This window comes from Panthera tigris, chromosome B1 (genome assembly GCF_018350195.1).
Source record: "Panthera tigris isolate Pti1 chromosome B1, P.tigris_Pti1_mat1.1, whole genome shotgun sequence".
Taxonomy (NCBI): Eukaryota; Metazoa; Chordata; class Mammalia; order Carnivora; family Felidae; genus Panthera; species Panthera tigris.
Window position 1 is genome coordinate 76,224,501 of NC_056663.1, and position 24,398 is coordinate 76,248,898.

At 35.6% G+C, this 24,398-nt stretch overlaps 1 protein-coding gene across 3 annotated transcripts in view; it reads left to right on the forward strand.

Moving 5' to 3' along the window:
- The window catches only part of LRBA (LPS responsive beige-like anchor protein), a 781,201-nt gene that overhangs the window by 183,151 nt on the left and 573,652 nt on the right, over positions 1–24,398 (forward strand). For 2 of the 3 annotated variants that reach the window (XM_042983782.1, XM_042983783.1), the window contains exons 23-28: positions 15,359–16,414; positions 17,623–17,801; positions 18,627–18,780; positions 19,182–19,362; positions 23,053–23,180; positions 23,681–23,788. In XM_042983782.1, coding sequence (XP_042839716.1) covers positions 15,359–16,414; positions 17,623–17,801; positions 18,627–18,780; positions 19,182–19,362; positions 23,053–23,180; positions 23,681–23,788 — 1,806 coding nt within the window. The remainder of the gene's footprint in view (positions 1–15,358; positions 16,415–17,622; positions 17,802–18,626; positions 18,781–19,181; positions 19,363–23,052; positions 23,181–23,680; positions 23,789–24,398) is intronic. The other variant, XM_042983784.1, reaches the window with a different exon arrangement.

A 24,398-nucleotide genomic window follows, 5' to 3' on the forward strand; every position in this document is an offset into this window, starting at 1 on the left:
ATTCAGGTTGTACTTTATGAAAATGTACATTGCTTTGAATTAAAATGTGTATTACATAAGCCATATTTTGTTCTTGGAATTTTAACATTAAATGAATGATAGTCTTTAACCTGTCTTTTTAAATGGGCAGTTGAAAGTTTGTCTGCTGGTTATGAATGTAGATAGAATATGACGAAGAAATATACTTCACCTTTAGAATGAAAAGTCTAATCAAATGGTTGAAAGAAAGTACGCTGATAGTCATGAAAAGTTGTAACTTCAGTGAATACTAGCAGCAGCATCATGAAAACATATCTGTACAAGATAATTGGTGATAGCAAAAATAAGTATCTTCTGTTGGCTCTGAAGAAGGCAATGGAAATGTAGGAGGAATTCCTTAAATTGATGATAACCAGTAGAGAAGTTCACTTCTATGTAACTAACTACACCAGTTCCCCCTTATCCGGGGGGAATATGTTCCAAGACTCCCCACTTAATGCCTGAAACTGTGCATAGTACTGAAGCCTGTGTATGCTGTGTTTTTTCCTATACATACATATCTGTGATAAACTTTTATTTATAAATTAAGACATTAACAACAGTAACTACTTATAAAGTAGAACAAGTATAATATACTGTAATAAAAGTTATGTGAATGTGGTCTATCTCAAAATATTTTACTGTATTTTACTCATTCTTCTTGTGATGTGAGATGATAAAATGCCTGTGTGATGAGAGGAGGTGAGGTGTATGATGTAGGTTTTGTGATGTAGCATTAGGGCTACTGTTGACCTTCTGACAGTATGTCAGAAAGAGGATCATCTGCTTCAGGTGATCCTGGATCATTGAGTGATGTTGATGGTGAGATGTCAGGAGCACATGATGTCAGTGGTAAGGGATCCTTGGTAGTTGAAGGTTGTTTTTGCAAAAAACCCTTTGAAAGAACATTGTAATGGGAATTTGTTGACTTTATTTTTAATTCATCAATGTTGCTGCAGAAGTTGTAATCCTTCAGTGATCATATGGGTGACTTTAATGCTCTGTTCCTTCTGAGGATCATATTCCATAATTTTGTCCTTCAATGTCTGTGCAACTTGAAATACTTAAGCAAATTTCTATAATGTCCACATTGCCAGTTCTGCTTCCATTTCTTCCTCCATAGATGACTCAACAAGTTTTTCCAATTCCTCATTTGTTAACATTTCTCAGTGGCTTTCAGTACGTTCTGCCACTACTTCATCAAGCATTTCAGCAAATCCTCTCCACTAATTTGTCTTGCTGAGTGAATGGTTTTCCTAACTTCTCCATCGATCCTGAGAAGACTTTAAAATCATTGCTGACTTCATAAGTTCTTCCAGCTGACATTTACAGTTTCTGGTTTTAATTCATCCATTGAAGTTTGATGAATGTTATTGCATCAGCAGTAAGGAATGATTTCCACCATTGCATTATGTCTAGATTAGGGTCTTCATCAGTTGCTGATTGAGTGTAATCAAATACTAGATGGGTGGAGGTGGCCTTGACAAATCAAATGATGTCCTGGTCAAAGGGCTGAAGCAATAAGGTCATATTTGGAGGTAAAAATACAACCTTGCCATTTTCATTTTCATACCAAAATTCAGGTTTCAGGATGGCCAGGTACATTGTATATAACGGGACTTTAAATTCTAACCCTTCCTCTTCCAATTATTTTTTCACTTCTGGGATGAAGCATTGATGGAACCATTTCACTAACAAGATGGTTGTCACCCATGCTTGCTTGCTTGCTTGCTTTTTTTAATGTTTATTTTTGACAGAGAGAGACAGAGTGCAAGTGGGGGAGGGGCAGAGAGAGAGGGAGACACAGGATCCGAAGCAGGCTCCAGGCTCTGAGCTGTCAGCACAGTCGGATGCAGGGCTCGAACTCACAAGCGATGAGATCATGAACTGAGCCAAATTGGAAGCCTAACCAACTAAGCCACCCAGGCGCCCCTGAAAAAGTAAAAAAAAAAAAATTGTTATCTAGTTTTGATTTTTAAAAGTTTATTTATTTATTTATTTATATTATTTTTTTAATTTTATTTTTTATTTTTTAAAATTTACATCCAAATTAGTTAGCATATAGTGCAACAATGATTTCGGGAGTAGATTCCTTAGTGCCCCTTACCCATTTAGCCCATCACCCCTCCTACAACCCCTCCAGTAACCCTCAGTTTGTTCTCCATATTTATGAGTCTCTTCTGTTTTATCCCCCTCCTTGTTTTTATATTATTTTGTTTCCCTTCCCTTATATTCATCTGTTTTGTCTCTTAAAGTCCTCATATGAGTGAAGTCATAGGATTTTTGTCTTTCTCTGACTAATTTCACTTAGCATAATAACCTCCAGTTCCATCCAAGTAGTTGCCAATGGCAAGATTTCATTCTTTTTGATTGCTGAGTAATACTCCATTGTATATATATACCACATCTTCTTTATCCATTCATCCATCTGATGGACATTTGGGCTCTTTCCATACTTTGGCTATTGTTGATAGTGCTACTTTAAACATGGGGGTGCATGCGTCCCTTCGAAACAGTACACCTGTATCCCATGGATAAATGCCTAGTAGTGCAATTGCTGGGTCGTAGGTTAGTTCTATTTTTGTTTTTTGAGGAACCTGCATACTGTTTCCAGAGTGGCTGCACCAGTTTGCATTCCCACCAACAAGGCAAAAGAGATCCTATTTCTCTGCATCCTCACCAACGTCTGTTATTCCCTGAGATGTTAACGTTAGCCATTCTGACAGGTGTAAGGTGGTATCTCATTGTGGTTTTGATTTGTATTTCCCTGATGGTGACTGATGTTGAGTATGTTTTCATGTGTTGGTAGGCCATCTGGATGTCTTCTTTGCTGAAGTGTCTCTTCATGTCTTTTGCTCTTTTCTTCACTGTATTCTTTGTTTTTTGGGTGTTGAGTTTGATAAGTTCTTTATAGATTTTAGATACTAACGCTTTATCTGATATGTCATTTGCAAACATCTTCTCCCATTCTGTTGGTTGCCTTTTAGTTTTGCTGATGGGTTTCCTTCACTGTGTAGAAGCTTTTTATTTTGATGAGGTCCCAGTAGTTCATTTTTGCTTTTGTTTCCCTTGCCTCTGGAGACGTGTTGAGTAAGAAGTTGCTGCGGCCAAGATCAAAGAGGTTTTTGCCTAAAGTTTATTTATTCTTGAGAGAGACAGAGACAGAGCGTGAACAGGGAGGGGCAGAGAGAGAAAGGGTGACACAGAGCCCAAAGCAGGCTCCAGGCTCCGGGCTTCGGCACAAAGCCCGATGCAAGGTTCAAACCCACACAAGCTGTGAGATCATGACTTGATCCAAAGTTGGATGCTCAACACTCAACCAGCTGAGTTACACAGGCACCCCAATTTATTTATTTGTTTATTCATTTATAAATGTTCAGTCACTTTATTTTATTTTTTTAATCTTTACACCCAGTGTGGGGCTTGAACTTGTGACCCCAACATCAAGAGTCACTTGCTCTGCCGACTGAGCTAGCCAGGCACCCTCGTATCCTTTTCTTTGTAATTAATTTCCTTAACTCTGCCACAAATGTGGCAGCCACTACTTTATCAGGAGATACATCCTATCTAGTAATGTTTGTATTTTTCAGGACAAATCTGTTACTGAATTTGTGTAACCATCCCTTGCAGTAAATGGCTTGATGTCACTCTTTTCAGGTTATCTCTTGCTTAAAGTCTTAAAGTCTTTGTTGAGGCTCAGTGGTTTCTGGGACAACATGTTACTGTCAGTTGGAATAGGTTTATCATTCATGTCTTCTACCCACAAATTTCATGCCTTTCCCATCTTAACTAAGCACTCATCGCACACTCTTGCCATATATTTTGCAGTTTGAGGTGCAACAAATCCAATGTTGCAGCTTATTTGTTATTTGTATTTATTTTTAATTTTAATCACTAAAAGTTTGATTGTTTATCTACATTCTGACACCTCACACTTTGTTGATTTTCATGTTTTTCTGGGTGTTTGCAATGGTGCTTTCAGTCTCTATAACTTGATACTCTGGGGTAGTTAAACATTCATGATTGTTTTCACTTGATGCCTCTCTTGTTTTTTATGTTTGATTGATTCAAACTTATATTCACATATCTGTGATCATCTTGACATATTATGATTAGTTTTTTTGGGTATTCATTTGTCTTGAATTATTGTTTATATTTAACGAGAATGGAAAACTCTTCTGTTTTTGGTAGCCCATCTTGTGAATGCCACTAACCTATAATATTGTAATAAATTTTGATTGAGAGAACATGACTTTGTTATATACGGCAATTTGCTAGATGCACATCTGTTTTAATGGCCTGATTGCTGTTAGATATTTTTATGCCTTGGTGACCAGCAAAGCAGTGGAAATAGCATACATTTAGAACAGTACACCAGTGACCATTTAAGCGAATTATTTGGTGAGATTAGCCTTTGGGTCTGTTTCCAAACTTAGTGCCAAAGGCTTTCTCTTTTCCAGCTACTGGCCCTGAGAATGGGCTTTAGAAACTATCCTAACCTATTTGTGTCTACTTATCTTTGATTGTTCTTGCATGTTTACTACTTTTCTCCTCAGAACATACCCCTTTTATTTTCTATAAAGCTGATAACTCACATTAAAATTTTTTTCTGGCATTTTGTATATATAAAATTCTACAGTTTAAATTTATTTTTATTTTTTATATTTTTGAACTTAGTATCTTTTATGTGGGAGCTATAGATTTATTTATTTATTTAGTTATTTATTTATTTATAGATAAGTGTTGGTCTTGAAACCCCCATTTGTTGTTGTTTTTAAAGTTTTTATTTGTTTGTTTATGTATTTACTTATTTATTTAAATATGAAGTTTATTGTCAAATTGGTTTCCATACAACACCCAGTGCTCATCCCAACAGGTGTCCTCCTCAATACCCATCACCCATCCTCCTCTCCTTCCCACCCCCCATCAACTCTCAGTTCTCAGTTTTTAAGAGTCTTTTATGTTTTGGCTCCCTCCTTCTCTAACCTCTTTTTTTTTTTTTTCCTTCCTCTCCCCCATGGTCTTCTGTTAAGTTTCTCAGGATCCACATAAGAGTGAAAACATATGGTATCTGTCTTTCTCTGTATGACTTATTTCACTTAGCATAACACTCTCCAGTTCCATCCAGGTTGCTACAATAGGCCATATTTCATTCTTTCTCATTGCCATGTAGTACTCCGTTGTGTATATAAACCACAATTTCTTTATCCATTCATCAGTTGATGGACATTTAGGCTCTTTCCATAATTTGGCTCTTGTTGAGAGTGCTGCTATAAACATTGGGGTACAGGTGCCAGTTAACATACAATGTAGTATTAGTTCCAGGGGTACAATCCAGTGACTCAGCACTTCCATACAACACCTGGTGCTCATTACAGCAAGTGCACTGCTTTATCCTCATCACCTATATAACCCATTCCCCACCCCCTTTCCCTCTGCTAACAGTTTGTTCTTTAAAGTTATGAGTTTGATTCTTGGTTTATCTGTCTCTTTTTTTACCCCCTTTGCTCATTTTTTTTTCTTAAATACCACATATGAGTGAAATCATACGGTATTTGTCTTTTTCTGACCGATTTATTTTGCATAGCATAATACTCTGGCTGCATCCATGTCATTGCAAATGACAAGATTTCATTGTTTTTAATGGCTGAGTAGTATTCTGTTATATATAAATACCACATCTTCTTTATCCATTCATCAGCCAATGGACATTTGGACTCTTTCCATAATTTAGTTGTTATAAATAATGCTGCAGTAAACATTGGAGTGCATGTATCCCTTTGAATTAGTATTTTTGTATCCTTTGGGTAAATACCTAGTAGTGCAGTTGCTGGATCATAGGGCAGTTCTATTCTTAACTATTTGAGGAGCCTCCATACTGTTTTCCAGGGTGGCTTTACCAGTTTGCATTCCCACCAAAAGTGTAATAGGGTTCCCCTTTCTCCTTATACTCACCACAACTGTTGTTTCTTGTGCTGTTAATTTTAGCCATTCTGATGGGTGTGAAGTGATATCTCATTGTAGTTTTGATATGTTATTTCCCTGATGATGAGATGTTGAGCATGTTTTCATGTGTCTTTGGGTCACCTGGCTATCTTCACTGGAAAGATATCTATTCTTGTCTTCTGCCCATGTTTTAAATTGGATTATACATTTTTTTTTTAAAAATTTTTTTTTCGGGGCGCCTGGGTGGCGCAGTCGGTTAAGCGTCCGACTTCAGCCAGGTCACGATCTCGCGGTCCGTGAGTTCGAGCCCCGCGTCAGGCTCTGAGCTGATGGCTCGGAGCCTGGAGCCTGTTTCCGATTCTGTCTCCCTCTCTCTCTGCCCCTCCCCCGTTCATGCTCTGTCTGTCTCTCTCGGGGAGGGCCAGAGAGAGAGGGAGACAGAATCGGAAACAGGCTCCAGGCTCCGAGCCATCAGCTCAGAGCCTGACGCGGGGCTCGAACTCACGGACCGCGAGATCGTGACCTGGCTGAAGTCGGACGCTTAACCGACTGCGCCACCCAGGCGCCCCGGATTATACATTTTTTTGGTTGTTGAGTTTGTTAAGTTCTTTATAGATTTTGGATACTAACTTTTTATCAGATAATGTCATATGTGAGTATCTTCTCCCATTCTATAGGCTGCCTTTTAATTTTGTTGATTGTTTCCTTCATTGTGCAGAAGCTTTTTATTTTGATGAAGCTTTTTATTTGCCTTTATTTCCCTTGCCTCAGGAGGCATATCTAGAAAGAAGTTGCTAAGGCCATTGTCAAAGAATTTACTGCCTGTGTTCTCCTCAAGGATTTTTATGGTTTTAGGTCTCATATTTAGGTCTTTAGTCCATTTTTTAAAATTATTTTTTATTTTGGAGAGAAAGCACAAGTGGGGGAGTGGGAGAAAGGGAGAGAGAGAGAATCTTAAGTATGTTCCATGCTCAGCATGGAGCCTGACTTGGGGCTTGATCTTGTGATCCTGAGATCATGACCTGAGCTGAAATCAAGAGTCAGATGCTCAACTGATTGAGCCATCCATGCTTCCCAGTCTTTTATCCATTTTGAATTTATTTTTGTGTTTGGTGTAAGAAAGTGGTCCAGTTTTATTCTTTTGCATGTTGCTCTCTAGTTTTTCCAATGCCATTTGTTGAAGAAACTGTCTTTTTCCCATTGGATATTCTTTCTTGTTTTGTCGAAGATTAATTGACCATATAGTTGTGGGGTTTTTCTGGGTTTTACATTCTATTCCATTCCAGTTTGTGTCTACATTCCAATTTGTGTCCAACTTGTGCTTTGTAATGTAATTTGATGCCTGGAATTGTAATGTCTCCAGTTTTGCTTTTCTTTTTTAAGATTGCTTTGGCTATTTGGGGTCTTTTGTGGTTCCATATAAGTTTTAGGTTGTTTGTTCTAGCTCTTGGTATTTTGCTGTTGGTATTTAAATTATTTTTAATGTTTATTTATTTTTGAGAGAGACAGAGCATGAGTGAGGGAGTTAAAAAGAGAGGGAGACACAGAATCTGAAGTAGGCTCCAGGCTCTGAGCTGTCAGCACAGAGCCCGATGTGGGGCTCAAACCCACGAACTGCTAGATCATGACCTGAGCTGAAGTTGGATGCTTAACTGACTGAGCCACCCAGGCACTCCACCTGTTGGTATTTTGCATAGAGATTGCATTAGATATATTGATTACTTTGGGTAGTATAGACATTTTAACAATGTTTGTTCTTCCACATCATGAGCATGGAATGTCTTTCCATTTTTTTGTGTGTTACTTTCAGTTTCTTTCATCAGTGTTTCGTGGTTTTCAGAGTACAGATCTCTTACCCCTGTGTTTAAGTTTATTCCTAGGTATCTTACTGTTTTTGGTGCAATTGCAAATGGGTTTGATTCCTTAATTTCTCTTTCTGCTGCTTCATTTTTGGTGTATAGGAATGCCACAGATTTCTGTATGTTGATTTTGTATCCTATGACTTTACTGAATTCATGTATCTGTTCTAGCAATTTTTTTGTGGAGTCCTTTGGGTTTTCTATATACAGTATCATGTCATCTGCAAATAGTGAAAGTTTGGCTTCTTCCTTGCTGATTTGGATGCCTTTTATTTCTTCCTGTTGTCTGATTGCTGTGGGTAGGACTTCCAGTACTGTGTTAAGTAATAGTGGTGAGAATGGACATCCCTGTCTTATTCCTGACTGAAGGAAAAGCTTTCAGTTTTTCCCTGTTGAGTGTATTATATTAGCTGTGGGCTTTTCATATATGGCCTTTATCCGATGGCATCAACAGGTGAATTCTACCAAACATTTAAAGTAGATTTAATACCTATTCTATTCTTTTCAAACTATTCTAAAATGTAGAAAATGAAGGAAAAAGTCTAAATTCATTTTGTGAGGCCAGCATTACTCTGATACCAAAACCAGATGAAGACTGCACTAAAAAAGAGAACTACAGGTCAATATCCCTGGTGAATGTGGATGCAAAAATTCTTCATAAAATACTAGCCAACTGAATTCAGCAGTACATTAACAAGATCATTCACCACTATCAAATGGTATTTTATTTCTGGGTTGTGAGGGTGGTTAAGTATTATTAAATCAGTCAACATGCTACACCACATTAATAAAAGAAAAGGTAAGAACCGTGTGATCCTTTCAACAGATGCAGTAAAAGCATTTGGCAAAATAGAACATCCATTCATGATTAAAAAAAACCCCAACAAAATAGATTTAGAGAGAATGCACCTGAAAGTATTTTGAATTTAAATACAAGCAATTTTTTTGAGGGGTCTGCATTCATCTTAATCTTTATTCTCATAGACTTTTAGAAGGATATTGCATTTATAGCACTTTTAGAAGGTATTTCAGTGATTCTGTTCAATGTTGGGTAAAAATGTTGTAGTTTACAGTTACTATTAACAAGAAATTACAAAGAATAGCCTTTAAAATCTCTATGGTTTCTGTGGTTTTGTGTGTGTGTGTGTGTGTGTGTGTGTGTGTGTGTATGTGTGTGTGTGAAGCATAATCAAACATAATATTGCTTTATTTTAAAAAAATAAAAAAGGAAGGTATATGCTTAATGATTTTGGAAAATAGCTCGTAACTAGATGAACAGAAACTAAGTATATGTTGATTTAAGCTGACTTAGAGAAAACAAAGCTTTTGGATTAAACTGGAAAGTTGAACACTAACATCTAATTTTACTTCATATTGAAACCCTACTAAAAATGCCATGAAAGGGTTTTGAAAAATATGTAAGTCCACAGGATGGAGAGAATAGGAATAGAGTGAAAAGCAGTAAAATTTAGAGTCTAGCGATCAGATCTATAGGTGTATTAACTTAGATTGGGAAAAGTAAATCATGAACTTAGCGTGGGAAAAGCTAAGAGCTAACTTTATTTTCACTAAAGAACCCTCAGGATTCTTAGGAACTGGAAGCCTATCTGTATATGAAACTGAGAATTGGGGGTTGGGTGTGCTAGAAGCAAAAAACATTGAATAAGATTGTTTGAGTAGCAATTTGGTACCTCGTTATTCTCCCTTCCTCCGTGCTATTAAAACACTATCCCAGTCTATTCTTACAGAATCTAGAGAGGGCAATACAGAGGGCCACTGGTCTTTGTTTATATTAGCAAAATGGAGGGGGTGGGGAGATTAAGAGACTGTGTGCAACTGAATGTTGGGTGCAAAGGCAACACTTCCACCATTGTGCTTTTCGTGTTTGGCTCCTAAAATGTAGGCAGCCAGACCATAACCCTGCAAGCAGAACATTGGAAGATGCTTCTTTGGGTTGTCGTTGTACCCTTCTTTGGGTTGTCTGAATCAAACTGTGCCCAGATCATGATATAGTAAAGGTAAAAGTAGATTACCCACTGTAGTGAGAGCTTTTTAACCCCTGGACCCTTTGTCATTCCTTTTGCCAATCCTGAGGAGAAAACCAAGTTATATCAGAGTTTTAAGAAAAGCATCTAACATGGGAGATAGAAACAAAGCAGACCAATAGAGGCAACTCAAGGAAAACAGAGATAATACAAAGAGAAGAAACAAAACAGAAGAAAAATAACTATTAACATCCTCAGAGAGATAAGAGTAACTATAAACTATGAAACTAGAATATAATGCTTTTCTATAAGAAAAATAAACAGCAGTCACCAAAATGGTATTGGGCCATTTTAAGTACTTTACATATAGAACTCATTTAATCTCTTAATAACTATGTTAATAACCTTATTAGTATATTGTTCGGGAAATAATTAAAAATAAAAGCTCCTGTTAGCACAAAATACCCTGTTTTCAAAGTGTGGAAAGGAGTGAAATAATCAGCAAGCATTAAGCCAGACGGTAATGCACATCTCAGGCTATCCACTGAAGAGATTTCAAAGACAAAAAAAGCATTTCACCATTTTATATGGCCAGACAGATACAATCCATTACATACATGTAGCTGTTTTCATCCAAAAGAGAAAATCTTGTATATGTTGGCCAAGCTGGAGGTTACATTTTGGAACTAAATACTTAGACTTAAACTCCCATAGAGACAGGAAGCAGGGCATCATCATTCTTGATGTTCATGTTTCAAAGAGATGACTTGAACACCCCCAGGAAAGATATCCCGGGATGCAGAAATAGCACAAAGACTTATTACCTTTTCACAAGATTTATATACATCTCAAAATGCCAGAGAAAGTACAGTTGACCCTGGGTCAACATAGGTTTGAACTGAGCAGGTATACTCATATGTGGATTTTTTTGGATAAATATATACTTGAAATGTCTTTTCCTTAGACATTCTTAAACATTAAAAAATTTTTTAATGTTTATTTTTGAGAGGGAGAGAGAGGGAGAGAGAGAGAGAGAGAGGGAGAGAAATGAAAACACAGAGCATGAGTGGGGGAGTGGCAGAGAGGGAGACACAGAATCCAAAGCAGGCTCCAGGCTCTGAGCTGCAGGAACTGTGAGATCATGACCTGAGCCGAAGTTGGACCCTGAGCCGAGTGAACCACCCAGGAACCCCAATTCTTAAAATTTTCTTTTCTCCAGCTTATTTTATTATAGGGATACATATAATACATACAACATACAGAATGTATGCTAATAGACTGTTTATGTTATCAATAAGTCTTCTAGTCAGCAGTAGGCTGTCAGTAAGTTTTTGTGGATTCAAGTTTTACTTGATTAAAAAAAGTTTTTTTTAAGTGTTTATTTTTGAGAGAGAGAGCACAGCCAGGGGAGGGGCAGAGAGAGAGGGAGGCACAGAATCCAAAGTAGGCTTCAGGCTCTGAACTGTCAGCACAGAGCTTGACACAGGGCTCAAACTCACTATCTGCAAGATCATGACCTGAGCCGAAGTTAGATGCTTACCCGACTGAGCCACCCAGGCGCCCCAAGTTTTGCTTGAGTTTTGACTGCATGTGAGGTTCGGGGGGATTTGGCACCCCATCCCTTGTGTTGTTCAAGGGTTACTGTATTTTGAACTTCAGGCTTTCTACAGGAAGTGCTCAAGAGAGGAGAGGGAATTTTCTTTTTTAACACCAGGGAACATTTAAAATATAAATTTTTTAGGTTTGTGTTTCCCCTTGTACCACCCATTTTAATATGAGCAGTAAGAAGTCAAGTGACTAGCCCAGACTCATATAGGAGAAATGTAAAACATGTTTAAGGGTTAGTGGAGGAACTCTCCCAGACAGTAGAACCAAAAGACAAAGGGATTGAAAATAGAGATATGGTAAGAAAATTAGAGGAGTATTCAGTGCAGTGTCAAAAAATAGTAATCCTAGAAAGCAAGAATAGGTGAAAAAGGAGACAAAGGTATAAATTAATTGATTCAAGAAAATTTCCCAGAGCCAAGGATATTTGTTGCTTGATTGGAAGGACCCAATGGGTGTTTAGCACAATGGATGAAAATAGATCTGTGCTGAAAATCATTGTGAAATTTGAAAGCACTAAGAGCAAGGATATTTTATATGATTTCACAGGGAACAAAATAGTTTATATAAAGGATAAAGAATCAGAGTAGGCTGAGACTTCGCAACAGAAGCACAGAAATAAGTGAAGAAATACCTTTCAAATTCTGGGGATTAATGCTATCCAACCTATGGTTTTATACTCTATTAATCAAGTATGGAGGTAAAATAAATGTTTTAAAGTCTCAAAAACTTAGTTTACATGTACTTATTTTTTGAGAAGACGCCAGAGGATATACACACCAAAAGGAGAGCTTTAAACAAATATGTGGGACATAGGGAAAAGGAGAGGCAACATGGAAGAGAGATGAGAGGGGATCTCTAAGACCATGGTTCAGGGAGATCCTGCAATGATAGCTATGTAGTAGACATATGACAGTCCTTCTAAACTGGAACGGTTTGACTTAGGAGACAGATATAGAGGGAAGCTATTGTCCATGAAATGCCATCTGCCATTATAACTTTTTTTTTTTTTTTTTTTTAACCTGAGAACAAATTACCTACATGTGATAGGCCCGTATTCCTCCTGCCTGGATCATTTGTACATTCATGCTTCTCTCCTCAAAAAAAGTGGTCTGCTTTGATTTACTTCTGAGAGTAGAGGTAGACCATGGTGAGAATTGGAAGATACAAAGTAGTATACTTCTTGTACGTTATTCATGCCAGATACCTACTACCTGGCCCACACTACCCCTTATAGATGCTCTAGTTCTTAACGCCTTGTATATTTCCTAATGGCCTTGCCAACAGACTTCCCAGAAATAGCCTTATATATCCTCTTATAGAAACTGAAGAGAAACTTCAGGAACTGTAGCTTGTCTTCTGATAGCCTTTATTTATTTATTTATTTATTTATTTATTTATTTATTTATTTAGCAATATTGCCCTTTTATTTGATGGCTGGCTAAGATTATGCTATATTTAGCTTCTCAAACTAAACTTGATAAATATTTTTACTATATAGGTAGTAGAGCTGTTAACAAACAGGTAGGGAACAACAGAAATGTAAGAATGTTGATTTGCTCTTAATAGGGGTAGGGAGGTTGGGAGTACAGTTGAGGATGGGCACATAGAGGAATTGTGAGGTAGTAGTATTCCGTTTCCTGATGTGGATAGTAGGTGTATTGGGTTTAAAAAATTACTCTTTGATCTGTATGTATAAATTGTATGTATTTATGTTTATGGATATATTTTATAATAAAAAATTTAAAATCCTTAAATTGAGTAAAATGAAAGCAAATAATTATTGAAAACTAAACTTACTGTGTTTGAAATAAAGGATCTATTTTCAAAATCACTCTGAGGTTGGTGGTATGAAACTTGCCTTCTCTAGACAATAATAATTGTCATATCAGTGCAGAAATGATTTCCCTAAAGTCAGTTTTCCAAATAGACTAAATGATACCTTAAGAAATCGGATCATTAAAAACAACAACAACAACAACAACAACAACAAACCTATCTTGTCTTACTCAAAATTTTCTAGTGGCTCTCTCTCTGAATAAAATTCAAAATCATTAATACAGTCTATAGTTCTCTGTAACTATGATCTAGCCAGTGCCTTCCTCTGTGACCTTATCTATAGTTCTCTTTCTACTGTTTATTGTTCCTCCAACATACCACGATTATTTTGGCTACTAGGGGCTTTGCATTTGTTTTTCCTTCTGCCTGAAATTGTTTTCCTTTACATATTCATATAACTTTCTGTCTCACTTTATTCTGATCTCTGTTCAATATAATATCCTTAGAGACCTTCCCCAGTTACTCTACTACATCATCCCACCTAGACTTTTATTTTCTTTTTTTTTCGCCTTCAAATCTCTCACTATTAACTGACATTATCTTATATTTTTGTATATTTATTTTCAATCTCCTTCATTAGACTGTAAGCCTCATGAAGGCAAGGACATTGTGTTCATCACACAGTGCCTGGCATGCTTTGGGTGTTCAGTAAATTTTGCTGACTGGATAATGAGAAGTTGGTCAATTAAAATAAGTTAGTTCAGGGCACATGGCTTACTCAGTTGGTAGAGCATGTGACTCTTAATCTCAGGGTTGTGAGTTCAAGTCCTACGTTGGGTGTGGACCTATTTAAAACAAAACAAAACATTTAAAAAAAAATGGTTATAAAATAAATTGGTATTTTGTTAATGTTACTGTGCCATTTTATTTGGAATATATGCATTACATTTTGAAATATTCAGAAAAATTCCCCCAGTATTTATAATTTGTGAAATGTTTATTTTCCAAACATTTTTATTTTTAGCTGTATCCTATTAAGGCATGAGCATACTGTATATATTATGAGTGAAGGTTAGTAAATAGCTATTGAAAAAATGTGTGCATTGTGCATTATTTAAACATTTGTTTGCCTTTTACCCATATGTATTCATACCTATGAATCAAAAATGCCTATGGGTCTTTGTGCACAAAAATCATCTTTTCCTGTCATCTACTACCATCCTCCCATACTAGGGCTCAATAAAGGTTTGTTGACTAAAGGTTCAGTTTGCTGTATGTATTATAATAATGTAGGTTACAGGAACAAACAGTTCTAACATTGGTAAACTATAATCATGTCTGTACTTTCTGCTTGTATTATACTTCTTTCTGAGGGGTGTTTCCTGTTCTAACACCAGTGGCAACCAGATAATGGTGGCTATAATAATCTTCGGTAAGAAAATTATTGAGGTAAAAGTGTGCAGGGCCAGGCATGATAAGAGTTGATGTTCATAGTGCCTGATACTAGTCACTCACATGCAAGTGGCGTTGGGTGGATGGATGGATGGATGGATGGATGGATAACCTGGAACTTGCAGGCTATTTTGACCAGTTTAGACTTTGAAAATTATGGTTGAGCTTTGGGGAAGGATTGGATTTTTTTCTCATTGCTGAATTTGTATTAGTTTAGTAAGAAAAAGTTTTACTAACTCAATAAATATATGGAGAGCTGCTATAATAGTGGGCATAATTAATTGATATTTTTAATCTATGTTGAGGATAAGTCACGTGGAAATGGATTTTCATTGCAGTTAAAACAATGTATTATCTAGTGTACAAAGCCCTTCACAATGCTATATACTTAGATCCTGGTACAGTTTATAGAGGTCAGTGGAATAGTATATTCTTTTCATATATATGTTTAAGAATAGGCAAAGTAAGGATGTTATTGTGGTTTAAAGCCATGCTACCTATCATCATTAAGTATAGCTCTCATTTTTTTGACTATTTAAATTTTTGTGATTGACTTTTTGTTTATTTTATAAGATAAGGATATTCTAGGAAAATTATTTTATTGCATTATATAAAACCATTTATTTGAAAAATAGTTAAATTTTTAATTTTATGTACTGTATGTTCTGTTTTTCTTTCTTTTTTGCATATTTTGACTGGATGTTTTTCATCTAGGTCACTTTTGAAATACACAAAGAAAATCTTGCCAATATATTCAGGGAACACCAGGGAAAGGTTGATGAAGAAATTGGGCAATGTTCAAGTCCAGTTGAAGCAGTCTCTGTCATTAGCAGGGATGTTAATGTTTCAATAGCATCCCAGCAATCAGATATGAAGGATTGTCCTGTGTCTACTCATATCCCCAGAAATAGTGATGAAAAGTCAAGTATTGAGAAGACAGTTTCAGTAAACTCTACATCCAGTGTTGGACTGCAAACTCCTAACACATCTAATGAAGAAAGGAAAACTGGTCAAGAAAATCAGGAGTTACTGGATGAAGTCCCTTTAGAAGAAACACTGATAAATGAAACAATTCATATAGATGATTTAGAAGTATCTTCTGATATAATAGGTGAGACTGTTTCCTCTAATTCTTTTAAAAGAGCTGGCAAAGGTATAATAACTGTTAGTGAAGTAACTGCTTCTGTAAGTTCTCCTTCAGAAGAGGATGCTTCAGAGGTGCCAGAATTATTGGAGAAATCTATAGTAGAGGAAGATGATGATGATTATGTAGAACTGAAGGTAGAAAGTAGTCCTACTGAGGAAGCCAGTCAACGCACAGAACTCCAAGAAGATAGTTTGTCTCCAGCTGCCTCTGAAGCCAGTGAAAGACTGGACATGTTTAGTAATGACAACAAATTAATATTTCAAGAGGAAGAATCTGTAAATAAGAAGGAAACGGACAGCGAAACTCAAGATTCCAAAGACTCTGGAATCTTGACTATGACAGCATCAGGGTCTCCGGCTACCTCACCAGATGCTACTGTTTCCCAGACACCTGTACAATCAGATATTGGTGCAATGCTAGAGGAAGGGAAGAAAACAAGTAACTCTGATAGAGAAACCAAATTACTTAGTGATTCTCCTGGTAATATCTTTGAGTCTCCTACTACTTCTGAGCAGAGGATTGCTAAATTGGACGTTTCCAGTGTTGCTACAGATACTGAGAGATTGGAGTTGAAGGCCAATACAAACATGGAAGCATCTCACCCCCATCAACCTGTGCTTGAGGTGATTATATATACTGTATTCTTGAAGTGTATTTACATTGAAATAAGATAGAGCAAGTGTATATACTTACATTTTATTTTATTTTGGAGTTGATTCATATCCTATTTGCAATTATATAAATGCAATGAATGTAAAGATTATATTTGTTTTCTTTAGCACAAGGTTTTAGTGTGAATTGATTAAATGGCAGCTTTTATTATTATTTTTACCACAAGATCACCAGAAGTTACTACTTTCTACTTTCAAGTTTTAGGATTGTAATAATTTTAGTTTAGAAAGCAAATATTGGAAATACTTGTCTTTACCTTTATTTGATAACATAATCGTAGTTATTAGCACATTAATTTTCTGACAAAAATCTAGGGCTGTTGTCCTGCAGAACCACCTACTAGTGTATAATTTTATATATGAAGCATGTAGTTTAAAATTGTTCCACGAGGTTTGTTTATTTTGTAAGAGTGGAGGAACCTTTCTGAGATCAAGAGGCACAGCTTTCTCCTTTACTAGTATCTCAGAATAATTCATGAGACAGTGGTTGATTCCATGTTATAATTTTTCATGCTGTTTAGCTCTTAACTCCCTCTTTCCTATTTTGTTGGGTGTTCTTAATTTTGTTATCTTTATGTTTGTTTGTTTTTAATTTTAACCAATTTATAATCCAGATACTGCCTTTCTTTCCTCCTCATATTCAAATCTAAGAACTTCTTGATTCCTTTGTAGAAATAATACATTAGCTGGTTGTAATACCAAATGGTTCCAAGCTAATGACTGTTGAATTATGGTAGTTAGCATTTTTGGTAACTTTGCTTTAAATGTATTAAAGTTTTCTTTTTAAACGTTTTATTTATTTTGAGACAGGGAGAGACAGAGCATGAACAGGGGAGGGTCAGAGAGAGGGAGACACAGAATCTGAAACAGGCTCCAGGCTCTGAGCTGTCAGCACAGAGCCCGACGCGGGGCTCGAACTCGCGGACCGAGAGATCATGACCTGAGCTGAAGTCGGCCGCTTAACTGACTGAGCCACCCAGGCGTCCCTAAATGTATTAAAGTTTTAATGTTATTACTTATTGATTATTTTTCTGTAAATTTGGTTCCTTAGTATCTTCAAATGTGATTATTTGTTAGATGAATTGCATAGGAGCTATTATTATTAATGCCTTCTTTGAAGTTCAATTTATTTTATTACTCTTCTAAATTTACTGTATTAGATGTCAAGGCAACAGGAGGGGCCAGGTCAAGGAATAGCACCAGATGGAGGTAATGGACAAAGGAGGGATTCCAGATCTGCTATGTTTCGTATTCCTGAGTTCAAATGGTCTCAAATGCATCAACGTTTGCTCACTGATCTATTATTTTCAATAGAAACAGATATACAGATGTGGAGAAGGTATGTCCATATGTTTGTTATAGAAGATGTGTATGAAGTTTAGTGTTTGTTTAAAGAAATTTATATAGTTAACATTTTGCAATTTATTTCAGACATTTGGTTAAAAAGTAGAATATAAATTATTTCTGTGATAGGGTTTTATTGAATTAACTTTTATTGGCCATTGTAGAAATGAGCTACCCAGTCTGAATTACAACAAACTGAAAATCAGAGATTTTTCTTTTAAAAAATGTGCTGAAGATTTCCTGTAGCATAAAAGCTAAGTTGCTTTATCTATAAGTACTAAAAAAAAAAAAAAAAATTGGACTCTAAGTATAACACCCAATTCTCCAATGTAGTTTTGGTATAAGAAATCTGTACATTTCAGATTATCTATTGTATGATTTATGTTTTTGAAATGCCTAATTGGTTTATTGTTATTTGTATACTACACTTATCCTGTTTAAAAGCATGTTATGGCTTTCTCTAAGAAAATGTTAGTAGAAAATTTATTTTTATTTGCACATTTAACACCATTTGCCTCTTAGTTTTTGCTATGTGACTTCTCAGTTTTGTTCCCAGTTAAGGATAATTCAACTTTTTATATACAAGATGAATGGTATTATATGTTTCAGCACTGAAAAGGGGCATGGATAGTAACTCCTGATATGAAATGGTCTACATCTTGTGAAGAAGTGCATCCCCAACATGTCTGCTGTATCATTATCATTACCTCAGCTTTAAAGACGAAGCAAACGCACTGTCTTATCCTCCCTCCCCTCAAGTAGGCAAACTGTGATTTCCTTTCTTTAGCTTTATCAGTAAACATCATTTATCTTTGGACAGCCATTCAACAAAGACAGTTATGGACTTCGTGAATAGCAGTGATAATGTCATCTTTGTACACAACACAATTCATCTCATCTCTCAAGTGATGGACAATATGGTCATGGCTTGTGGGGGTATACTGCCATTGCTTTCAGCTGCTACATCGGCTACAGTAAGGATTTAACTACTCTATAAAATTGGTGTGAAAATGCTACTGTTATGCATCTTTGTTAACACTTGAATGTGGTGGTTACTATGCATCATAAGTGCATTAAGCCAAAAGTAACAGTATCTTTTACAGTTACATGAAAGGACTTTAGAATCTGTTCCAAGAATGAAAGAACTAAAAACTATGTTGATTTCTTAGGCATGAGTCAGCGAGAGAATATGATTGGTGGTGGTTCACCTGTACTTTTCTGTTGCCTTCTTTTTAGATGAAAAAGGAAAACATTCTGTTGAACTAGATTTCTGAAAGCTGGCTTTTTATAAAACTTAGAAATTTGGGGAATGTATCCAAGAAAATTAGATTTTTATCAAAATATAGATATAAATTTCAAATTCTGTTCCTTACAGCATGAGCTGGAGAATATAGAACCTACTCAAGGCCTTTCAATAGAAGCCTCTGTGACATTTTTGCAGAGGCTAATCAGCCTTGTGGATGTGCTTATATTTGCAAGTTCTCTTGGCTTTACTGAAATTGAAGCTGAAAAAAATATGTCTTCTGGAGGAATTTTGCGACAGTGTCTCCGACTAGGTGAGCTGTTAAAACCTATCAGGAATTTACTTTAAAAATTTTCAGTTATCTTGACATATTAGATTGAAATTATCTTTTATCTGTTGTTGGGAAAATGAGTACTAGGCAATTTGTCATATGCTTTTTTTTTAATCTCCAAAGAGTGAAGACTATCTAAGTACTATGCTTATAGTAGTAGTTATAAAATTGGCTAGAGGAATGACATGTTTTAAAAAAATCTCAGTTGATTGTGGTCACCATTACCCCTCCTCCTCCGATCTTTTTTTGCTCAAAAATGGTGCTTCTCAGATTTTAAGATGATTCATACACAAGAAATCACCATAGCATCTTGTTAAAATGCAGTTAGTATGGGGTGAGGTCTATAATTGCCTAACATCCCAGGTGATGTTGAAACTGCTATCTTACAAACATACTTGAGTAGCAAGATTCTAAAACTAGCATCATTCAAATACAGCCTTTATCTACATGAGCCATGGTAATTTGTTGGAACAGTTCCTGAAATCTAGATCTCTATTCTCCTGGAGGCATTTCTTGCTTAGGTAAAAGTTAAAATACATAAGGAATTTTTTTTTTTTTTTTTTTTTTTTTTTTTTTTACATAAGGAATTTTTAATGTCATCAGGGCTTCCTTAGGTGAAGCAAAATAAGTTTTCTCTGGGCAGAAGATTTCCTGCATCTAGTTGTAAATACTGAGGTTTCGTTAATGATTTGCTTATTAAATGGAGAGAAGCAGGTAGGAAGAGGTGGTTGAAGAAATGGAAGCAAAACCACTAGGAACCATTGCCACATGAAGAGAGATAAAAAATAAGGCATCTGTGGAAATGTAACACTAAAGGTGGAAAATCTCATTGTTAATGAAATATTTTCCCATTTTTAGCAGGAGTATCTGTTATATAAGCTGAGATATATTTAGACTTTTTTGGTGCACTGATTATGTTTTGATTACTCAAAATGCTATTCAAACTACTTTTCAACTTGGGATGCTCTAAAGAACTTGATGTGACAGTTTTTAGAAATTGTTTTAAAATTCTAATTAAGAGATTCAAATGGTAGGTATAAGAAAACAAAAACTATCATTTATTGACTACACTTGTTATTGCAGATTTCCAATGAGTCAGCAATTATTTTCTTTTATTCATGAGGATATTTGAGATCAGAGATATTAGGAAATGTATTAAAAATCCAAAAGCTGTAGTTGGTGAAGTTAGAATTTGAATATAGTTTAACTTGTTTTCCTACTTTTTCTGTTGTAACATACTTCCTTGAACTTTCTATTAGTAATATAATTAAACTATTTTGACTCCATTGCTTTTGTATATGCCATTTTTTTAAACGTTGCCACTTTCCTATAAAGAGTATACTTCTGGAATTAAAAATACAAGGCTATGCTATCAATGTGTCACTATACTCAAGTATTCTGAAATTAGGAAATACTCATTTTCATAATTTGATCTACCCCAGCATCATGTATTTTTATATATGGAAGTGAGATTCTGAAAACTATTTGTTCAAAGTCTTTAATAGAGTATGGTAAGCTTGGTAAACAATCCAAGTGTTTGATCCCTGGTCTCCTCATTCCTGTTCTTTCCTGAGGTTGGAGGTGAGAAGGCAGGATGGCAACAGTTAAGAGTAGCTTCTACTACTGAGACTGCTGAGTGTGATAGGTTTTTAACTTTGCGATACCCAAACTTGATTTTATGCAACCTGGGACAAAAAAGTGCAAAAGTTATTTTTCTGGGCCTGATTTCAAATTTGAGAGTCATTTTCCATACTCTCTTGCCCTCCCTCCTTCACTATATTCCTTGTTTCATTTTCCCCAACTTTTGTTGCTGTCTTGCACTTATCTGAATACTTTCCTGTTTCAGTTCTATGCTTGCCATAGGATAGTCTGGTAGTAGTTACAGTCCCCAGAGAAGTTTGCCATTTTGTTCTTAATTTGCTCTCCTACTCTTGTTCAGTTCATATAGCCTGAGTGCTACTGATCTGATTAAGAACTGAGATGATTCACATGATAATAAGCATTTCATAGTCATGTTTGCATTACCTAATTCATCATTTAAACTTCAAAATTAATTTCTAAATAACCCGAGTAACTGATGGGGGACACATTTAGAGAGGTAGTTTTTTGAACAGGTGATTCATTTAATTTACTACTTATTTTAAGTTGTTGAAAATGTTCCAACCAAATTCTAGAATTTACATAACTCACAGGTTAGCAAACAGTGTTATTGCAGGCTCTTTAAAATTTCATAATCATAAGTTATATATAACATGAATACTATAGGATTTATGCTCAGAGAAGGTCACCATTTTAAGAGTACGATATTGGTGAAACTGTTCAGTTAGTCAAAAACAAAAAAAGGTTAATATCTGGTAGTAATATACTGGAACATCAAATCTTCAACAAAGATTTGGAGATCCTTAGGCTTATAAATGTGTTGGTTTCTACTGGATGAAGTTATTATTATTATTATTATTATTATTTTATTTATTTATTTTTTACCGTTTATTTACTTTTGAGAAACAGAGAGAGAAAGAGCATGAGCAGGAGAGGGGCAGAGAGAGAGGGAGACACAGAATCCGAAGCAGGCTCCAGGCTCCAGACTGAGCTGTCAGCACAGAGCCTGATGTGGAACTCGAACTCACAAACTGCAAGATCATGACCTGAGCCAAAGTTGGATGCCTAACCAACTGAGCCACCCAGGCGCCCCCAAATTATTTTTATTATTATTATTATTTTGAGTATAGTTGACACACAATATTACATTAGTTTCAGGTGTACAACTTAGTGATTTGACAGGTTTATACATTAGGCTAGGTCCAGTTACGTTGCTATTACAATATTATTGACTGTATTCCTTATGCTCTGCTGTTTATTCCTATGACTTACTCATTCCATAGTTGGAGGCCTACATCTGTCTTTCCCCTTCACTCATTTGGCCCATTTGCCACTGCCCTACCCTCTGATAACCATTAGTTTGTTCTTTGTATTCATAGGCCTGATTATGCTTTTATTTGTTTATTAATTTTTTTTTTAGATTCTATTTATGAGTGGAATCATACGGTATTTGTCTTCCTCATTCTGACTTATTTCACTTAGCATAATACTGGAGAGGCTATTTTGGACTTTATTAATCACAGTCTCTTTTCTGCCCCCCACCTTTTAAACCGTTTTAATGAACACCAGTTAAAAGTAGACTCTGTAAATATTTTCTATAAATGTTCTACCTTTTATCAGTCTCTATAAATATGTTGGTATAGTGATAGACCATAAGAAATACATGCAAGTTTTAAGTTTATTTTACTTTGATGAAGGTGATAGGTTGTTACTATAGACTAGTTCATAGCAGTGTGATTTGCTTTCTCTTTTTTCCTACTTTTCAGTTCTTTTCTTCCCTATCTTTTCCTTAATAAAAGATCATTCCACTTTAGCTTAGGTAAGCTCTAAGAAACACTAGCCTGTTGATTTAGTTCCCTGAAATGATTCTCTCTTAGCAGTGGGCCCTAACAGTGTAGCTAACAAAGTCACAAAACAAACACTAGGTGATAGAGTCCAGGAACATTGTAGGAATTTGCTGAAAGTAATCTGTTTCAAATAAAAGCTTATGTAAATCATATTATGTAGGTGATTTTTATCAATTCCAAAATCTTGAATAAAATTTTCTGGCCCAATCTTTTCCTTAAATTACAGTGTGTGCTGTGGCAGTTAGGAATTGTTTAGAGTGTCAGCAGCATTCACAGCTGAAAGCTAGAGGAGATACAGCCAAGGGCCAGAAAACAGTACACAGCCTGATTCCCATGGGGAAATCTGCCGCAAAGGTAAGCATACAGAATAATTAATTTAATAAAAAAGTACCTCTTACTTTATGATTAAGATCTTAGATTTAGTTGTTCATTTCAACATAAAGTTAAGTAAATCTGACAAAGGTTCTAAAATAGTTATTTTAGTCTGTGGACATAACATTCAAATATTTGTGTTTAAATATACAGCAAAGATTTGCTTATACTTAATCTTGTCTGCTTTTCCAAGTGTTTACTTTTCTTGTGTCTTTGATATGTCAAATATGTCAATTTCCTTTGAATATGTCAATTTGTATTTCATGAACTTGGTGAGTTAGCATGCAGTTTGATTTTTCCTTTATGGCTCCCTTCTGTGACCCCCACCTCTATCCCAGTACCCCTAAAAAGAAGACAGAAGGAAGTAGGAAAAATAAGCTAGGAGAAACAATGTTACAGCCTTTTTTTTCCTGGTTCTTGGAATACTGTGCTAATATTTTAAAATGTCTGTGTAATACATATATATTTTTTGTCTTAAATAGAGTCCAGTGGACATTATAACTGGTGGTATATCTCCAGTAAGAGATTTTGACAAGCTCCTACAAGACATGGATATTAATCGGCTTAGGGCAGTTGTCTTCAGAGACATAGTAAGTTACAATATTTCTTTCACATACTCTTAGCTGATACATATTTCTACCTAGGCCCAAAGTATTGAAAGGAAAAACTTTCTGTGATATAAAACAGTTGAATAGAGATAAGAAGGACTAGAACCAATTCTTATGACAATAATTTTAGAATCTTAGAATATTGGACAGTACTATTTAAGTGGAATTAATATATCAGAGTAATGATACTGAAAAGAATAAAACATTATTACATATTAAGCACTGTAAGTGCTTCACATGCACTAAGTCCAACGACTTCTTGAGTTGTGTACTTTTGTAATTCTCATTTTATAAATGAGGAATCTGAGGCAGAGAGCTTGAGTAACTTGTTCAAGTTAATGGAGCTAGTAAATGATAGGATTCCAACCCAGCAGACTTAAACTCCAGAATCTACGCTCTGAAAGTAATGAAATGTTCAAATTCTGAATGGCATATTATTTGTACTGAATATTGGATGTTTTTCCCTCAAACAAGTAGAATTACAATAATGAAATGTGGCAGTTTTAATTTTTAAAAAATGTTTGTTTTAGTTGATTTTGACATGTGGTGCAGTTTTCATGTATAAATTGTAAAGTCATATAAGAAAGTCTAA